Below are 15,181 nucleotides of genomic sequence, written 5' to 3' on the forward strand. Positions count from 1 at the left end.
GGGACAATAAAATGCAGGGATTCAGATAGGTCTTAGTCACAGCCCTTTTGCAGTAACAAAAAAAGCACAAGGCAACTCAAATAAACATACAAACAATGGGGGTCATTTTGAGTTTGGCAGATGGAAAACTCAGTCTGCCAAACTTGCGACAGGGTGGCCACTGCCTACGTGGCGATTTCCCCGCCTGAACTATTATGGATTTCCCGCTAAGTCAGCGGGCAGAAAAATAACTTTCGGAATCGAGCCGGCGGCAATGCTGTCACCGACAGAGTACACCAGCATCCTTGCAATGTTTACTGTCTGCAAAGCAGACAGTGAACATTGCGAAGGTGCTAGTCTGGCAGCCCCTGCACCTGTTCTCTGCAAGCCTTTTCATGGCGGGGTACCACTGGAGGAGAACAGGATTGTAATTCCCAGGACAGTGCTGCTTGCAGCACTGCCCTGGCGGATTAGGACCGCCATCACCTCTAGACCATCAGGATCCGAGATCCTGGTGGAGCTGGCGGTCAGGGTTGTAATGTGGCAGTTGGACTGCCGCATTTGCAGTGGTCCAGACCACTACCACCTACCATGAGTGTGGCGGTTTATATACCGCCACACTCATAACGACCCCCAATGTCTCCGGAAAGGACAGCTATGTTAAACTTTCAGAACAAAAGAAAGGAAGGCTACCACTTTGAACTGCATTAATTTCACAGCTTCTGCACCTTTATCTTTTGACCTTGTGTATGTACCTTGGCTTGAGAAGCGAGCTGGTTGTTGATAGCTGCCAAGTCTTTCAGCGACATACTGCTGTGTGCACTATCAGCACAGGTGGTGCAGAATTCCCACGGTCTGTCCAATGAGTCATTAAAGTAACCCTTGTTGACACTCAGTTTCTCAAACAGTGGCTCTACCAGAAGACAAAAGAGAAAAAGGAACAAAGTTAATTATTCTCGGTTGTTTACACAAATGTATTCATTTTATAAAGATAAGTCCAGTATCAGCCGGAAAACGTTTGTGCTCATGATGGACCTTACTTCCTTTTTCGTGTCTAAATTTAGTAAACATGGAATGTGCCAAACAGAGAGCACTGGAAAGCCAAGTAATCTACTGTTTCACAAAGCACATCAGGTGGAAAGGTTTTTTGCAGTCTTGTTCCTGAGCTTCAGCTATTCAGCAGTAGTTACCAAGTTTATACAATAGCACATTCTGTTGTTACACTCAATATATTTGGCTTCCATCATAAGCACTGAGCAGAGGAGAGAGGAGTGTGGTGCTGAAAGGTGGTTAACATATCTGGGTGGGGTAGAGAAGTCCAGGATTTGGCAGATTTCTGGGTAACCCACTTGTGCTTTTGGTGTCAGACTGCAAGGGGACAGGGCATTTACTTCTCAACTCACTATTCCTTGGCCATGTCACACTCATGCCCCGCAGGCTCCATGTTTATATTCAGTTGAACAAGCCTCATGTTCTCCTTGTTCACCTACAATTACCTTACATAGTAACCTTGAAGATATGGGAGGTGACCTGGATGTAACAGCACCTACTAAGTGGCGGCACTAGGACCCTCAGGCAGATGCCATAGGGGCCCGCTGTCTGCCCGTCCGCAGCGAAGAATCACTTTAACCCCTTCTGTGCCGCGGACGTAGTGGTTACGTCCTGCGGCACAGTGCTGCTGTGCCGAGGACGTAACCACTACGTCCTCGGCACACAGCCCAGAGGGAGCGCTCTCGCTCCCTCTGTGGGGTTCCCCCCCACCCCCCCCCCAAGTCAGGGATGGAAGGGGAAGCCCTTCCCCTCCCACCCCCGACCCCCCCCAACCCCCCCTGTGACGTCAGCGCGCGAGCGCGCGCTGATTAGTCACAGGGTCTCCCCCATCGCGCTGGAAGCAGAGCTTCCAGCGCGATTGAAAAAGAAATGCTTTTGCATTTCTTTTTCAATCCCATGGGGGAGGCCCCGAGAGGCTTCAAAGGGAAGGAAATGTATTTCCTTCCCTTTGAAGTCTCTCACAGGTTTCAAAAGCCGGATTGCTTGCAATCCGGCTTTTGAAACCCCACTAGACACCAGGGATTTTTTTTTTTTTCTTGAAATTGGCAAAAGGGAGCGACCCCTTGGGCAAGGGTCGCTCCCAGGGGGGCATTTTTTTAGGAAGGCCTTTTCTGCCCCCCCTGGGGGCAGATTGGCCTATTATTAGGCCGATCTGCCCCCAGGGGGGGCAGAAACCTCTAGGCACCAGGGACAATTTTTTTTTTTTTTTTTTTTTTTTGTGATGAATTCTTTTTTTTTAGGTGGGGAGCGATCCCTTAGGCAAGGGTCGCTCCCCTACGGGGCAATATATATTTAGGCCATTTCTGCCCCCCTTGGGGGCAGATTGGCCTATTTTGATAAGGCCAATCTGCCCCCAAGGGGGGCAGAAACCATTAGACACCAGGGAGTTTGTTTTTGCGCGCGAATGTCACGCAACAAAGCGACCCCTTTGGCAAGGGTCGCTCCCAGGGGGGGCAATTTTTTGGGAAGGCCTTTTCTGCCCCCCCTGGGGGCAGATCGGCCTATTATTAGGCCGATCTTCCCCCAGGGGGGGAAGAAACCTCTAGGCGCCAGGGCAAATTTTTTTTTTGTGTTATTTTTTTTTGTTCTTTTTTTTTTTTTTTTTAGAGATGGGGAGCGACCCATCAGGCAAGGGTCGCTCCCCTGGGGGGCAAATTGTATTTAGACCATTTCTGCCCCCCTGGGGGCAGATTGGCCGATTTTAGCTAAATCTGCCCCCAAGGGGGCAGAAACCACTAGGCACCGGGGATTTGTTTTTTGGCGCCAATGTCACGCAGGGGGAGCGACCCCGTAGGCAAGGGTCGCTCCCGGGGGGGGGGGGGTGGGTGGGGCAAATTTATTTTAGGCCATTTCTGCCCCCCCGGGGGACAGATCGGCCTATTATTAGGCCGAACTGCCCCCGGGGGGGGGGGGCAGAACACTCTAGGCGCCAGGGCAATTTTTTTTTTGTGTTTTTTTTTTTTGTTGTTTCTTTTTTTAGAGATGGGGAGCGACCCATCAGGCAAGGGTCGCTCCCCTGGGGGGGCAAATTGTATTTAGACCATTTCTGCCCCCCTGGGGGCAGATTGGCCAATTTTAGGTCAATCTGCCCCCAAGGGGGCAGAAACCACAAGGCACCGGGGATTTGTTTTTTGGCGCCAATGTCACGCAGGGGGAGCGACCCCGTAGGCAAGGGTCGCTCCCGGGGGGGGGGGTGTGGGGGTTGGGGGGGCAAATTTATTTTAGGCCATTTCTGCCCCCCCGGGGGACAGATCGGCCTATTTTTAGGCCGAACTGCCCCCGGGGGGGGGGGCAGAACACTGTAGGCGCCAGGGCAAATTTTTTTTTTTTTTGTTGTTTCTTTTTTTTAGAGATGGGGAGCGACCCATCAGGCAAGGGTCGCTCCCCTGGGGGGGCAAATTGTATTTAGACCATTTCTGCCCCCCTGGGGGCAGATTGGCCAATTTTGGGTCAATCTGCCCCCAAGGGGGCAGAAACCACAAGGCACCGGGGATTTGTTTTTTGGCGCTAATGTCACGCAGGGGGAGCGACCCCGTAGGCAAGGGTCGCTCCCGGGGGGGGGGGGTGTGGGGGTTGGGGGGGCAAATTTATTTTAGGCCATTTCTGCCCCCCCGGGGGACAGATCGGCCTATTTTTAGGCCGAACTGCCCCCGGGGGGGGGCAGAACACTCTAGGCGCCAGGGCAATTTTTTTTTTGTGTTTTTTTTTTTGTTGTTTCTTTTTTTAGAGATGGGGAGCGACCCATCAGGCAAGGGTCGCTCCCCTGGGGGGGCAAATTGTATTTAGACCATTTCTGCCCCCCTGGGGGCAGATTGGCCAATTTTAGGTCAATCTGCCCCCAAGGGGGCAGAAACCACTAGGCACCGGGAATTTGTTTTTTAGCGCCAATGTCACGCAGGGGGAGCGACCCCGTAGGCAAGGGTCGCTCCCGGGGGGGGGGGGGGGGGTGGGGGTTGGGGGGGCAAATTTATTTTAGGCCATTTCTGCCCCCCCGGGGGACAGATCGGCCTATTATTAGGCCGAACTGCCCCCCGGGGGGGCTGAACACTCTAGGCACCAGGGCAATTTTTTTTTTGTGTGTTTTTTTTTTTGTTGTTTCTTTTTTTAGAGATGGGGAGCGACCCATCAGGCAAGGGTCGCTCCCCTGGGGGGGCAAATTGTATTTAGACCATTTCTGCCCCCCTGGGGGCAGATTGGCCAATTTTAGGTCAATCTGCCCCCAAGGGGGCAGAAACCACAAGGCACCGGGGATTTGTTTTTTGGCGCCAATGTCACGCAGGGGGAGCGACCCCGTAGGCAAGGGTCGCTCCCGGGGGGGGGGGTGTGGGGGTTGGGGGGGCAAATTTATTTTAGGCCATTTCTGCCCCCCCGGGGGACAGATCGGCCTATTTTTAGGCCGAACTGCCCCCGGGGGGGGCAGAACACTCTAGGCGCCAGGGCAATTTTTTTTTGTGTTTTTTTTTTGTTGTTTCTTTTTTTAGAGATGGGGAGCGACCCATCAGGCAAGGGTCGCTCCCCTGGGGGGGGCAAATTGTATTTAGACCATTTCTGCCCCCCTGGGGGCAGATTGGCCAATTTTAGGTCAATCTGCCCCCTAGGGGGCAGAAACCACTAGGCACCGGGGATTTGTTTTTTGGCACCAATGTCACGCAGGGGGAGCGACCACGTAGGCAAGGGTCGCTCCCGGGGGGGGGTGGAGGTTGGGGGGGCAAATTTATTTTAGGCCATTTCTGCCCCCCCGGGGGACAGATCGGCCTATTATTAGGCCGAACTGCCCCCGGGGGGGGGGCAGAACACTCTAGGCGCCAGGGCAATTTTTTTTTTGTGTTTTTTTTTTTTGTTGTTTCTTTTTTTAGAGATGGGGAGCGACCCATCAGGCAAGGGTCGCTCCCCTGGGGGGGGCAAATTGTATTTAGACCATTTCTGCCCCCCTGGGGGCAGATTGGCCAATTTTAGGTCAATCTGCCCCCAAGGGGGCAGAAACCACTAGGCACTGGGGATTTGTTTTTTAGCGCCAATGTCACGCAGGGGGAGCGACCCCGTAGGCAAGGGTCGCTCCCGGGGGGGGGGGGGTGGGGGTTGGGGGGGCAAATTTATTTTAGGCCATTTCTGCCCCCCCGGGGGACAGATCGGCCTATTATTAGGCCGAACTGCCCCCCGGGGGGGGCAGAACACTCTAGGCACCAGGGCAATTTTTTTTGTTGTGTGTTTTTTTTTTTGTTGTTTCTTTTTTTAGAGATGGGGAGCGACCCATCAGGCAAGGGTCGCTCCCCTGGGGGGGCAAATTGTATTTAGACCATTTCTGCCCCCCTGGGGGCAGATTGGCCAATTTTAGGTCAATCTGCCCCCAAGGGGGCAGAAACCACTAGGCACCGGGGATTTGTTTTTTGGCGCCAATGTCACGCAGGGGGAGCGACCCCGTAGGCAAGGGTCGCTCCCGGGGGGGGGATGGGGGTTGGGGGGGCAAATTTATTTTAGGCCATTTCTGCCCCCCCCGGGGGACAGATCGGCCTATTATTAGGCCGAACTGCCCCCGGGGGGGGGGGGGCAGAACACTCTAGGCACCAGGGCAATTTTTTTTTTGTGTGTTTTTTTTGTTGTTGTTTCTTTTTTTAGAGATGGGGAGCGACCCATCAGGCAAGGGTCGCTCCCCTGGGGGGGCAAATTGTATTTAGACCATTTCTGCCCCCCTGGGGGCAGATTGGCCAATTTTAGGTCAATCTGCCCCCAAGGGGGCAGAAACCACTAGGCACCGGGGATTTGTTTTTTGGCGCCAATGTCACGCAGGGGGAGCGACCCAGTAGGCAAGGGTCGCTCCCGGGGGGGGGGGATGGGGGTTGGGGGGGCAAATTTATTTTAGGCCATTTCTGCCCCCCCGGGGGACAGATCGGCCTATTATTAGGCCGAACTGCCCCTGGGGGGGGGGGGGGGGGCAGAACACTCTAGGCACCAGGGCAATTTTTTTTTTGTGTTTTTTTTTTTTTGTTGTTTCTTTTTTTAGAGATGGGGAGCGACCCATCAGGCAAGGGTCGCTCCCCTGGGGGGGCAAATTGTATTTAGACCATTTCTGCCCCCCTGGGGGCAGATTGGCAAATTTTAGGTCAATCTGCCCCCAAGGGGGCAGAAACCACTAGGCACCGGGGATTTGTTTTTTGGCGCCAATGTCACGCAGGGGGAGCGACCCCGTAGGCAAGGGTCGCTCCCGGGGGGGTGGTGGGGGTTGGGGGGGCAAATTTATTTTAGGCCATTTCTGCCCCCCGGGGGACAGATCGGCCTATTATTAGGCCGAACTGCCTCCGGGGGGGGGGGGGGGGGGCAGAAACCTCTAGGCGCCAGGGGAATTTTTCTTTTTTTTCTTTTTTTTTTCCTTTGTTTTTTTTTTTTAGAGATGGGGAGCGACCCATCAGGCAAAAGTCGCTCCCCTGGGGGACAAATTGTATTTAGGCCATTTCTGCCCCCCTTGGGGGCAGATTGGCTGAGTTTAGGTCAACCTGCCCCCAAGGGGGCAGAAACCACTAGGCACCGGGGATTTGTTTTTTGGTGCCAATGTCACGCAGGGGGAGCGACCCCGTAGGCAAGGGTCGCTTCCGGCGGGGGAGGGTGGGGGTTGGGGGGGCAAATTTATTTTAGGGCATTTCTGCCCCCCCCCCCTGGGGCCGGCTGAGCTACAGGCCAAACACCATAGGTAGGCACCTTGCAAAAAACACCTCTGTTTTCTGTGAAAAAATATGTTGTGTCCACGTTGTGTTTTGGGCCATTTCCTTTTGTGGGCGCTAGGCCTACCCACAGAAGTGATGTACCATTTTTATCGAGAGACTTAGGGGAACGCTGGGTAGAAGGAAATTTGTGGCTCCTCTCAGATTCCAGAACTTTCTGTCACCGAAATGAGAGGAAAAAGTGTTTTTTGGGCCAAATTTTGATGTTTGCAAAGGATTTTGGGTAACATAACCTGGTCAGAGCCCCGCAAGTCACCCCATCTTGGATTCCCCTGGGTTTCTAGTTTTCAAAAATGCACTGGTTTGCTAGGTTTCCTCAGGTGTCGGCTGAGCTACAGGCCAAAATCCACAGGTAGGCACTGCTTTTTATAAAAAAATGTGATGTGTCCACGTTGTGTTTTGGGCCCTTTCCTTTCGTAGTCACTTTGCTAAAAACAGCTCTGTTTTCTGTGATGTGTCCACGTTGTGTTTTGGGGCATATCCTGTCGCGGGTGCTAGGCCTACCCACACAAGTGAGGTATCATTTTTATCGGGAGACTTGGGGGAACGCTGGGTAGAAGGAAATTTGTGGCTCCTCTCAGATTCCAGAACTTTCTGCCACAGAAATGTGAGTAACATGTGTATTTTTAGCCAAATTTTGAGGTTTGCAAAGGATTCTGGGTAACAGAACCTGGTCCGAGCCCCGCAAGTCACCCCTCCTTGGATTCCCCTAGGTCTCTAGTTTTCAGAAATGCACAGGTTTGGTAGGTTTCCTTAGGTGCCGGCTGAGCTAGAGGCCAAAATCTACAGGTAGGCACTTCGCAAAAAACACCTCTGTTTTTTTCCAAAATTTAGGATGTGTCCACGTTGCGCTTTGGGGTGTTTCCTGTCGCCGGCGCTAGGCCTACCCACGCAAGTGAGGTATCATTTTTATCGGGAGACTTGGGGGAACGCTGGGTGGAAGGAAATTTGTAGCTCCTCTCAGATTCCAGAACTTTCTGCCACAGAAATGTGAGGGACATGTGTTTTTTTAGCCAAATTTTGAGGTTTGCAAAGGATTCTGGGTAACAGAACCTGGTCCGAGCCCCGCAAGTCACCCCTCCTTGGATTCCCCTAGGTCTCTAGTTTTCAGAAATGCACAGGTTTGGTAGGTTTCCCTAGGTGCCGGCTGAGCTAGAGGCCAAAATCTACAGGTAGGCACTTCGCAAAAAACACCTCTGTTTTTTTCCAAAATTTAGGATGTGTCCACGTTGCGCTTTGGGGTGTTTCCTGTCGCCGGCGCTAGGCCTACCCACGCAAGTGACACAGAAATGTGAGGGACATGTGTTTTTTTAGCCAAATTTTGAGGTTTGCAAAGGATTCTGGGTAACAGAACCTGGTCCGAGCCACACAAGTCACCCCTCCTTGGATTCCCCTAGGTCTCTAGTTTTCAGAAATGTACAGGTTTGGTAGGTTTCCCTAGGTGCCGGCTGAGCTAGAGGCCAAAATCTACAGGTAGTCACTTTGCTAAAAACAGCTCTGTTTTCTGTGATATGTCCACGTTGTGTTTTGGGGCATATCCTGTCGCGGGCGCTAGGCCTACCCACACAAGTGAGGTATCATTTTTATCGGGAGACGTGGGGGAACGCTGGGTGGAAGGAAATTTGTGGCTCCTCTCAGATTCCAGAACTTTCTGCCACAGAAATGTGAGGAACATGTGTTTTTTTAGCCAAATTTTGAGGTTTGCAAAGGATTCTGGGTAACAGAACCTGGTCCGAGCCCCGCAAGTCACCCCTCCTTGGATTCCCCTAGGTCTCTAGTTTTCAGAAATGCACAGGTTTGGTAGGTTTCCCTAGGTGGCGGCTGAGCTAGAGGCCAAAATCTACAGGTAGTCACTTTGCTAAAAACAGCTCTGTTTTCTGTGATATGTCCACGTTGTGTTTTGGGGCATATCCTGTCGCGGGCGCTAGGCCTACCCACACAAGTGAGGTATCATTTTTATCGGGAGACATGGGGGAACGCTGGGTGGAAGGAAATTTGTGGCTCCTCTCAGATTCCAGAACTTTCTGCCACAGAAATGTGAGGAACATGTGTTTTTTTAGCCAAATTTTGAGGTTTGCAAAGGATTCTGGGTAACAGAACCTGGTCCGAGCCCCGCAAGTCACCCCTCCTTGGATTCCCCTAGGTCTCTAGTTTTCAGAAATGCACAGGTTTGGTAGGTTTCCCTAGGTGGCGGCTGAGCTAGAGGCCAAAATCTACAGGTAGTCACTTTGCTAAAAACAGCTCTGTTTTCTGTGATATGTCCACGTTGTGTTTTGGGGCATATCCTGTCGCGGGCGCTAGGCCTACCCACACAAGTGAGGTATCATTTTTATCGGGAGACGTGGGGGAACGCTGGGTGGAAGGAAATTTGTGGCTCCTCTCAGATTCCAGAACTTTCTGCCACAGAAATGTGAGGAACATGTGTTTTTTTAGCGAAATTTTGAGGTTTGCAAAGGATTCTGGGTAACAGAACCTGGTCCGAGCCCCGCAAGTCACCCCTCCTTGGATTCCCCTAGGTCTCTAGTTTTCAGAAATGCCCAGGTTTGGTAGGTTTCCCTAGGTGGCGGCTGAGCTAGAGGCCAAAATCTACAGGTAGTCACTTTGCTAAAAACAGCTCTGTTTTCTGTGATATGTCCACGTTGTGTTTTGGGGTATATCCTGTCGCGGGCGCTAGGCCTACCCACACAAGTGAGGTATCATTTTTATCGGGAGACGTGGGGGAACGCTGGGTGGAAGGAAATTTGTGGCTCCTCTCAGATTCCAGAACTTTCTGCCACAGAAATGTGAGGAACATGTGTTTTTTTAGCCAAATTTTGAGGTTTGCAAAGGATTCTGGGTAACAGAACCTGGTCCGAGCCACACAAGTCACCCCTCCTTGGATTCCCCTAGGTCTCTAGTTTTCAGAAATGCACAGGTTTGGTAGGTTTCCCTAGGTGGCGGCTGAGCTAGAGGCCAAAATCTACAGGTAGTCACTTTGCTAAAAACAGCTCTGTTTTCTGTGATGTGTCCACGTTGTGTTTTGGGGCATATCCTGTCGCGGGTGCTAGGCCTACCCACACAAGTGAGGTATCATTTTTATCGGGAGACGTGGGGGAACGCTGGGTGGAAGGAAATTTGTGGCTCCTCTCAGATTCCATAACTTTCTGCCACAGAAATGTGAGGAACATGTGTTTTTTTAGCCAAATTTTGAGGTTTGCAAAGGATTCTGGGTAACAGAACCTGGTCCGAGCCACACAAGTCACCCCTCCTTGGATTCCCCTAGGTCTCTAGTTTTCAGAAATGCACAGGTTTGGTAGGTTTCCCTAGGTGGCGGCTGAGCTAGAGGCCAAAATCTACAGGTAGTCACTTTGCTAAAAACAGCTCTGTTTTCTGTGATGTGTCCATGTTGTGTTTTGGGGCATATCCTGTCGCGGGTGCTAGGCCTACCCACACAAGTGAGGTACCATTTTTATCGGGAGACTTGGGGGAACATAGATTAGCAAAACAAGTACTATTGCCCCTTGTCTTTCTCTAAATTTTTTCCTTCCAAATATAGGAGTGTGTGTAAAAAAGACATCTATTTGAGAAATTCCCTGTAATTCACGTGCTACTATGGTCACCCCGGAATTCAGAGATGTGCAAATAACCACTGCTCCTCAACACCTTATCTTGTGCCCTTTTTGGAAATGCAAAGGTTTTCTTGATAGCAATTTTTTACTCCTTATATTTCAGCAAATGAATTGCTGTATACCCGGTATAGAATGAAAACGCACTGCAGGGTGCAGCTCATTTATTGGCTCTGGGTTCCTCGGGTTCTTGATGAACCTACAAGCCCTATATATCCCCGCAACCAGAGGAGTCCAGCAGACGTAACGGTATATTGCTTTCGATAATCTGACATTGCAGGGAAAAGTTACAGAGTAAAACGTAGAGAAAAATTGATGTTTTTTTCACCTCAATTTCAATATTTTTCTTTTTCAGCTGTTATTTTCTGTAGGAAACCCTTGTAGGATCTACACAAATGACCCCTTGCTGAATTCAGAATTTTGTCTACTTTTCAGAAATGTTTAGGTTTCTGGGATCCAGCATTGGTTTCATGACCATTCCTGTCACTGACTGGAAGGAGGCTGAAAGCACAAAAAATTGCACAAATGGGGTATGCCCCAGTAAAATGCCAAAATTGTGTTGAAAAATTGGGTTTTCTGATTCAAGTCTGCCTGTTCCTGAAAGCTGGGAAGCTGCTGAGTTTAGCACCGCAAACCCTTTGTTGATGCCATTTTCAGGGGAAAAACCACAAGCCTTCTTCTGCAGCCACTTTTTCCAATTTTTTTGAAAAAAACGAAATTTTCACTGTATTTTGGCCAATTTCTTGGCCTCCTTCAAGGGAACCCACAAAGTCTGGGTACCTCTAGAATCCCTAGGATGTTGGAAAAAAAGGACGCAAATTTGGCTTGGTTAGCTTATGTGGACAAAAAGTTATGAGGGCCTAAGCGCGAACTGCCCCAAATAGGCAAAAAAAGGCCCGGCACAGGAGGGGGAAAAGGCCTGGCAGCGAAGGGGTTAATACAGGTGGCTTTGGCCTGAGACTGCTGAAAAGCCTGACTCAGGTCGCAGTCACTGTGACCTGCAATGGACAACTAGGAGCAACAGAGAAAAATCACAGTCTGGAAAATGTAAACAGGAGAAAATAGCAGCACAAAGGGACAGAAGAGAGGGCTTACCTTTAGGAAAGCTCCGGTCTGGGTTCAGTCTCTGCTAGAGAAGAAATGCAATAAGCTATGTTAAGCATCCATTAAAAACACTATATATATATATATATATTTTCTACTTAACACTTTTTTCCCATAAGTACACAACACTGGGGTGTTTCTTACTCAATACTTATGAATTATAATGCTTTATGGCAGATTTTACTTCGTGGAGACATAATTGTTTGAGGATACACACATCCTCATATCCATTAGGAATGCCTCTACCCTGCTCCAGTTTAGGAAAGAGCTGTTGACACACCCCTTTAAAGAACACTACTTATGATGTGGTGAACAGTCCACTTTTGCTCTCTTACATTAGCTACCGCTCCGGTTACACGTTGACTGTGCCTTGGACCCTGTACAACCTTCAGCTCAGCACTTATAAACCAGCTACCCCTCCAGTTACATTTTGACTGTGTCTGTGCCTTGGACCCTGTACAACCTTCAGCTGAGTACTTATAAACCAGCTACCCATCCAGTTACACATTGAAAAGTCTTTGCCTTGGACCCTGTACAACCTCTAATGACTTATAAACCAGCTACCCCTCCAGTTACACGTTGACTGTGTCTGTGCCTTGGACTACGTACAACCTACAGCTGAGCACATATAAACCATCTACCCATCCAGTTACACGACGACAGTGTCTGTGCCTTGGACCCTGCACACTCTTCCGCTGAGCACTTATAAACCAGCTACCCCTCCAGTTACATGTTGACTGTGCCTGTGCCTTAGACCCTGTACAACCTTCTGCTGACTTATAAACCAGATACCCCACCAGTTACACATTGACAATGTGTGCGCCTTGAATTAGGTACGACCTTCAGTTGAGCACCTATGAACGAGCTACCCCTCCAGTTACACGCTGTGTCTGTGCCTTGGACCCGGTACAACCTTCAGCTGAGCCGTTTTAAACCAGGCACCCCTCCAGTTACATGTTGACTGTTTCTGTGCCTTGGACCCTGTACACTCTTCAGCTGAGCACTTATAAACCAGGTACCCTTCCAGTTATACGTTAACAGTGTCTGTGCCTTGGACCCTGTACAACCTCCAGCTGAACACTTATAAACTGTTAGAAATGGGGTATCTAGTTGGAGGAGGTATTCACCTTTGTCCAAATAGGGACCACAATCCTAGTCAGGGTAAGTGACACAGTCCAAATTATCCTGTGCCCATCCTCTGGTAGCTCGGCACTGAGCAGCCAGGCTTCACTTAGAAGGCAATGTGTAAAGTATTTGTGCAATAAATCATGCAATAACACCGTGAAATCACCTCAAAATACACAACACAGGTTTAGAAAACTATAAAATATTTATCTGGTTTAATTAAAAGGTCAAAACGATCAAGATTAAATAAGCAAAAATTGAGATATCACATTTGCAAGTTTAAAAAGAGTCATAATCTTAGAAATCAACAGCTGTCTCTTGTTTGCACAAAGTACCTGGGTTACGTCAAAATTACATGCACGGAGGCCGCAGAGGAGAGGTGTGGAAAAAATAAGGTGTACATCGGGATTTCTGGTGTAGCACAGATGATGAGTCGTATCTTTCCACACTGCAAGAGGCTTTCCGTCGATTTCTGGTGCGCAGTCTTGGGTCCTCAGTGCGATGCAAGGATCTTTTGGCACCAAGGGACGATGCAGGGAAAAAAAAACAGGACATGCAGAAAGAAGTCACAGGCGTTGCGTCTTTCCGGTAGGCAATATGTTGAATTTTCTGTCGCACAGCAAGCGCTGCATCAGTTCTTCACTCAGGAAGTCTGGCTGCGTCGTTCTGGCTTAGATGTGCATTGATCGGGTACGGCCATGCATCGAATTTCAAGTTGCAATGCAGGTGCTGCGTTGATCTTCCCTCAGGAAGTCTGGGTGCGTCGTTCCGGTTCAGCTGTGCAGCAATTTTCTTGTCGCAGAGCACGCTGTGCGTAGTTTCCGGCAGGCTGTGCATCGATTTTCAGCACAAAAGGAGTTTCCTTGAAGAGATGAAGTGTTTTTGGCCCTGAGACTTCAGAAACAGGAGGCACGCTCAATTCAAGCCTTTGGAGAGCACTTCTCAGCAAGGTCAGAGGGCAGCAGTGTAGGAAAGTACCATCTTTCTTGGCATGTTACCCCCATTTTTACATGTATGTCACTATGTTTTTGCCTGTCTCACTGGGATCCTGCTGGTCAGGACCCCAGTGCTCATAGTTTGTGGCCTAATGTGTGTGTTGTGAATAGTGCTTAACTGTACCACTGAGGCTCTGCTAATCAGAACCTCAGTGCGCTTATGCTCTCTCTCCTCTTAAATTTGTCACTATAGGCTAGTGACTTCATTTACCAATTTCAACTGGCACACCGGGCCCCCCTTAAAAGTCCCTAGTATATGTTACCTAGGAACCCAGGGCATTGGGGTTCCAGGAGATCCTTATGGGCTGCAGCATTTCTTTTGATACCCATAAGGAGCTCAGACAAACCCTTTCACAGGACTGCCACTGCAGCCTGCGTTAAATAGTTATTTCACAGCCATTTTCACTGCACTTAAGTAACTTATAAGTCACCTATATGTCTAACCTTCATTTACTGAAGGCTAGGTGCAAAGTTACTAAGTGTGAGGGCACACTTGCACTAGCAAAGGTGCCCCTACTCAGTCCTGGGCTGATTCCCCAGACTTTGTGAGTGCTGGGACGCCATTACACGTGTGCACTACATATAGGTCAATACCTATATGTAGCATCACAATGGTAACCCCGAATATGGCCATGTAAGGTGTCTAGGATCATGTAATTGTCCCGCCATTCCGAATTTGGTATTGGGGAGCCAATTCCATGCATCCTGGGGGCTCCACCATGGACCCCCAGTACTGCCAAACCAGCTCTCTGAGGCTTGCACTGCAGCTACAGCTGCTGCCACCTCACAGGCAGGGTTCTGCCCTCCTGGGGTCTGAGCAGCTCAGTCCCAGGAAGGCAGAACAAAGCATTTCCTTTGGGAGCAGAGTGTTACACCCTCCCCCTTTGGAAATAGGTGTTACAGGCTGGGGAGGGGTAGCCTCCTCCAGCCTCTGGAAATGCTGTGAAGGGCACAGATGGTGCCCTCCTTGCATAAGCCAATCCCTAGTCCCTGCTCTGGCCTGAAACTCGACAAAGAAAAGAGGAGGAACCACTCCCCTGTCCATCACCACCCCGGGGGTGGTGCCCAGAGCTCCTCCAGTGTGTCCTAGACTTCGGCCATCTTGTTTTCCAAGGTGTGGGGACACTCTGGAGGCCTCCGAATGGCCAGTGCCAGCAGGTGACATCAGAGACCCCTCCTGATAGGTCCATACCTGATAAGGCAGCCAATCCCCCTCTCAGGGCTATTTAGGGTCTCTCTTTGGGTTTCTCTTCAGATTCTACTTGCAAGTTTCGAGCAGGAATCCACTGCAACTACTACTTCATCCTCTGACCTCGGATCGACCGCAGACTGCTCCAGGAACCGCTGTAACAGCAACAAAAGTACCCAGAAGGGCTACTTTTCCTCTGCAACTTCAGCTCCAGCCAGCAACTGCAACAGTTTCCATGGTGTACACGCTCTTGGGGCTCCCTGTCTTCACCCTGCACCAGGTGGACAGAAGAAATCTCCCATGGAGTGACAGAGTCACTTCCTTGCTCTTGCAGGCACCTTCTAAGTCAATGACCGGGTCTCTTGGACTCCCGATGAGCATCTTCCTTGGAACACAGATGGTGAACTGCTTCGACAC

General features: G+C 50.2%; 1 protein-coding gene across 6 annotated transcripts in view; it reads right to left on the bottom strand.

The window, feature by feature from the left end:
* LOC138293569 (coiled-coil domain-containing protein 159-like) overlaps positions 1 to 15,181 on the bottom strand; it is a 130,293-nt gene that overhangs the window by 71,075 nt on the left and 44,037 nt on the right. For 4 of the 6 annotated variants that reach the window (XM_069232835.1, XM_069232838.1, XM_069232837.1 and 1 more), the window contains 2 exons: positions 11,447 to 11,480; positions 735 to 892 (listed from right to left, as the gene is read on the bottom strand). In XM_069232835.1, the coding sequence (XP_069088936.1) occupies positions 735 to 892; positions 11,447 to 11,480 (192 nt within the window). The remainder of the gene's footprint in view (positions 1 to 734; positions 893 to 11,446; positions 11,481 to 15,181) is intronic. The other 2 variants (XM_069232836.1, XM_069232840.1) reach the window with 1 other exon arrangement.

This window comes from Pleurodeles waltl, chromosome 4_2 (genome assembly GCF_031143425.1).
Source record: "Pleurodeles waltl isolate 20211129_DDA chromosome 4_2, aPleWal1.hap1.20221129, whole genome shotgun sequence".
NCBI lineage: Eukaryota > Metazoa > Chordata > Amphibia > Caudata > Salamandridae > Pleurodeles > Pleurodeles waltl.